The sequence below is a fragment of the Sinocyclocheilus rhinocerous genome, unplaced genomic scaffold (assembly GCF_001515625.1).
Source record: "Sinocyclocheilus rhinocerous isolate Xijiao unplaced genomic scaffold, SAMN03320098_v1.1 scaffold2810, whole genome shotgun sequence".
NCBI lineage: Eukaryota > Metazoa > Chordata > Actinopteri > Cypriniformes > Cyprinidae > Sinocyclocheilus > Sinocyclocheilus rhinocerous.
Genome location: NW_015626406.1, coordinates 341233 through 346039, shown reverse-complemented (window position 1 = coordinate 346039; position 4807 = coordinate 341233). Strand labels below are relative to the sequence as shown.

Here is a 4807-nt window from a genome sequence, read left to right as displayed (position 1 = left end):
ATATTCAGTCATATAATTTCACGTTAAACCGGACTTTTATTTTGACGGTTTGTCGTGAAGGTTTTTCAGTTAGTTTTAGTTTCAGCGTGTATTTGACTATTTTTTCTCAAATGAAACTTCATAAAGCTGGTGAATTGACTCTCAGAGCAGCTCTGAAGATGAAGTGCATGTGTTCATGTCCTCATATATTGAGACACAGACGCTGAAAACACCGCGAGTCTCATGTTTGAATTTGTGTATCAGATGAAACTAAACTACTCCACGCATTCAGAGACACACAGAACATGCAGACTTATTAGCGACATGCACTGACTGGTTGCTGTAACATTTATTTCTGTTGTGTGATAGGATGTTAGAATAATCCATTTTGAGTAAAAATGTCCACAGCTTATCATTATTAACATCAATTTTATCATAATCTCGATAAGATATAATTTATCGCCCAACGCTAATTTAGGCTATTTATAGAACGTGCTTGGCGGGTGACTCAGAGACTCCATGCGGGCTACCAGGTGCCCACGGGCACCACGTTGGTGACCACTGTTCTAAATGAATGCTAAAATTGAAGTTCATGGTGTCTGATTCTTTTTTTTCTTTTCTTTTTTTACAGGCTGATAAATTGCTTTCTCAAGACTTTGTGGTGCTCATTGAGGACATCATCAGCTTCCTGCCCAAAAACCGCCAGGTTTTGCTCTATTCTGCCACTTTCCCCACCAGTGTGCAGAAGTTTATGGTGAGAGCTTTACTTGTTGTAATAACTCCTCGGTTTATATAATCAGTCTAGTCTTTCTGAAGTTAAGTGTCTTACTATATCCAGGATTATTTCTCATATTTAGATGTCTTGTTTAATCATGTTAATGACACTCTCCTGTTGTGTAGACCAAACACCTTCAGAAGCCATATGAAATCAATCTGATGGATGAGCTGACACTGAAAGGCATCACTCAGTACTATGCTTATGTGACAGAAAGACAGAAAGTGCACTGTCTCAACACATTGTTCTCCAGGGTAAGTGACCATTCCCTTTACAGATATGCCCCTAAATTTGTCTGATATTTTTGCAAGTTCTCCATTTCAAAGCTTCTTTGGCATACTACAATTGAGTAACTGTATTGTCTTTTTGTACTCTGTGTCCTCACCTCCTAGGAAAAAATAAGTCCTTTCATTACCTTTCCTTCTATTTATGTTTATTTTATATATTTTTCTTTCCTAGCTCCAAATCAACCAGTCAATCATCTTCTGTAACTCCACCCAAAGGGTGGAACTCCTTGCCAAGAAGATCACACAACTTGGCTATTCCTGCTTTTATATCCACGCCAAGATGATGCAGGTCAGCTTCAGAATATATTAAACCTTTTGTTCAGAGGTTTTTTTTTTTTTTAAAGAAATTATTATTTAATTCAGAAAGGAGGCATTAAATCGATCAAATTACAGTAAAGATATTTATAATGTTACAAAGATTTCTATGTCTATTGCTCTTTCTTTTTTAAAAGTCACTGTTTTCACAAAAATACCAAGCGGCACAACTTTTTTTTAACATTAATAATAATAAGAAATGTTTCTTGAGCACCAAATCAGCATATTAGAACAATTTATGAAGGCCATAAAACCCAAAGATCATGCATGATTCTACGCAGACGCTACAGATCACATGCTTTGAATTCAGCTTTGCCATCAGAGAAATTAAGTTTTAAAATAAATGGAAAATAAAAAAGTTCTTTTAAATTGTATTTCACAATATTATTACTTTTTTGTTTAGTTTTTTTTTTTACTGTATTTTTGATAAATGCAGCCTTTGTGAGCATGCTGCGATTTGTTTTTCTAAAGTATTTTTATATTATCACAGGAATACAGAAATCGTGTGTTCCATGACTTCAGAAACGGACTGTGTAGGAACCTGGTCTGCACAGGTACGGATAGCCATATTCATAGAATTCTGTTTTCAGGGATTTCCCCAAATGCTTATGAAACCTTTTTGATGGGATGTTTCCTCTCACAGATCTTTTCACAAGAGGAATTGACATCCAGGCTGTCAATGTAGTCATCAACTTTGACTTCCCCAAAAATGCAGAGACATATCTGCACCGCATTGGTCGATCAGGTAACCGTCAGCTCAGGATTTGACTGGTTGTTTTATGTTTTTTTTTTTGTTTTTTTCATATGTTGTTATTGTTGTTGTGTCTACATGTAGTTTATTTTAGTGTTTTCTATATGTTCTCAGGTAGATACGGTCATCTGGGTCTGGCCATTAACCTGATCACCTCAGAAGATCGTTTTAACCTAAAGGGCATTGAGGACCAGCTGATGACTGACATAAAGCCCATACCCAGCAGCATTGACAAGAGCCTGTATGTGGCGGAGTTTCACTCCATGAACCCTGATGAAGAGGAGGCTGCTCACAAAGCAGGCGAGCTTAATTAACCCTTACTGGTAAGAAGGCCATGTCCTAAATGACCTGATCTGAAGAACTTGTTCTTCTATTTAGATGTGACAATATACCGATATCTCCCTTTCTTTTAGGAGAATAAAGGGACCAATGCTTGGCATTCTGCACAATTTCTACTGAAGACAGACGCAAAGATGACTCGTTTTCTTTTGTTTATTGTAGTTCATTTTCTCACCAAATGCTTCATGGGTCTGGAACTGCCATGGTAAAATGTGATCAGCTGCCACAGGTTTAGGGGTCAGTATAAAGTCATTAGGTTTTGTTGTTCTCGATGGACTCACTGAGGCAGCTTACCCCTTTTCCATTTGGAGCACAATAAGCCACTGTTCTTTGGACCCAGAGAACTGGCAAAGACCATTCACCGTCCATAACTGCTGTTCATGAGGATTTTCCCCCCTTTTATGTACCAGAACAATGAAATGGAAAATAATGGCAGAAGAGGGTCCCAAAAACAAACCCCCAAGCTTTACAAGCAGTAAATTTAGTGCTGTCTATCCAGCGCTTAATGTGGAAGGTTGTTGCGCATTATATAATGAATGAGTTTTACTCGGAGCTTTACAGTTGATCAGGGAAAACCAGGGAGGAAGTTTAACACATTCATAATGGTCTTCTGTTGGTTGTTCACGGCTTTGTGTGTGTGTATATATCTTCTGGAGAGAGGATTGTACATTCTTTCTAATACAAACAGACAACATCTCGGCATTTTCTTTGGCTAACTTTTGACTCGCCACCATGTCATCTTTCCCAAAAGTTTATCGAAAACATTCAACCCCTTTTTTTTTTTTAAGTCAGTCTCTGCATCGTCATGCTCACTTCGGCCATCTCGGTTTCTCTAAGTGCCTTACTCTATTATATACTTCCGCTGGGTAGGAGGAGCGCTATAGGTGCGTGGTGCAAAAAAAAAAAAAAAACTAAACTTCGCTTTGGTCAGGATCGTCAGTGGAAGTTGTTGTTACCTGCTAGATTTAGACTTCTCTAGTACCTCAACCCCATAAATCACTTGCTCTCTATTTGACCCACCAGTTTGTTGGTAGTGAACAGTACCTACCTCAGCATTGGCTGGGTGAGCAATAGATTTGCTTGTGTCCAACAACCAGGTACCCCAGCTCAGATGTTTGGTGAGGCCGGACTTCAATTTCAGCAGTTCAGCCTGCATTTTTGAAAACTGGAGGACAGTTTAGGTTGTTCAATGTATACATTTTTCTTTTTCCCCCGTTGAAACACAGTCCGGTTTTATTTTATTAAAACAATGAAATGTGATTGATCAGATTAAGTTTTTCCCCTGGTGGTGTCTAATGCACAGAAACAGACAGAGTAATGTTTTTACAACATATCAGCACAAATGCTGTGATGAAATGGCAGCTGTTATAAAGTTGGTAGTTCTCGAATTGTAAACTTTTGTGTCCCCTGTTGTATGTGTTGAATTGTGCTCTCTTGGACATGTTGTATTAAGTAGAAGCTGTATGTTTTACTGCGAGGATTCATGGGAGAATGGCCAAAGCTTTTTGCTCCAAATGTTAATGCCAGCCTATCCTGTCCCTTCTCTTTTAAGCAAAATAAAGTCCAGCATATTCTCCAAATGTTTGTTTTCTCTTTCAAATACCTTGACATCAAGGAAACTAATATTCTCACTCCAATGACTCGGAGGTCAGAAGTTGGAATTGGTCCAAAATCAATAATGTAAATTAAATCTTCATAGTATAAGCAGGTGACTGATTTAACTTTTCACATACTTTTAGTGCCATACATGTATTTTTAACCTTTTTTTAAGATTAAACCTTCTCACCACCACCAGATAAATTTAGTTTAAATGGCTACATTTTAAACGGTTTCTTCTCAATCTACAATTTATAAATTCTATTTAAATAAGGTAAAATAATCTAGTTAAATTATGCAGTTTTTCACACTAACATTTACTTAACTGACATTACATATTTAGAAACTCCATTCCATTTTGTAAGGTACAAAATGGAAAAAGCCTCAAGGCTCAACCCACAAGATAACAAGGCTGAGCAAGACAAAGGGCGGGTTTCAGAGAGGTTACAACACAGTTGCCACTTACAACACAAATTACTGTGTGGCTCCTTGGCTGAAATGGAAGAAACTCGCCAGACATCAATCTCTTAAGCACTTCTGCCTCTTTAGGAGGCTAAAGTGTGTAAAAGAGCCACTTATGAGAAAGATTAATAATACCTCCTGCTTGAGACCATGTAACAATTTGAAACTTTTCAGATGAGAATTTTGTGCTCTGATGAAGGAAAGAAATCTTGTTTGCAATAAAAGCATATTATAGGCAAAGCCTTGGCTTTCCTGTAGAGTATGAACGTTTATGGTTGAAATATTTGAATATAAAATTTTTAT

At 37.4% G+C, this 4807-nt stretch overlaps 1 protein-coding gene across 1 annotated transcript in view; it reads left to right on the top strand.

Moving 5' to 3' along the window:
• LOC107714973 (probable ATP-dependent RNA helicase ddx6) overlaps positions 1–4026 on the top strand; it is a 7338-nt gene extending 3312 nt beyond the window's left edge. The window contains exons 7-13 of the mRNA XM_016520977.1: positions 611–733; positions 880–1008; positions 1214–1330; positions 1847–1910; positions 2000–2101; positions 2222–2430; positions 2521–4026. Of these exons, the coding sequence (XP_016376463.1) occupies positions 611–733; positions 880–1008; positions 1214–1330; positions 1847–1910; positions 2000–2101; positions 2222–2421 (735 nt within the window). The 3' untranslated portion in view covers positions 2422–2430; positions 2521–4026. The remainder of the gene's footprint in view (positions 1–610; positions 734–879; positions 1009–1213; positions 1331–1846; positions 1911–1999; positions 2102–2221; positions 2431–2520) is intronic.
• Positions 4027–4807: the final 781 nt, after the last annotated feature.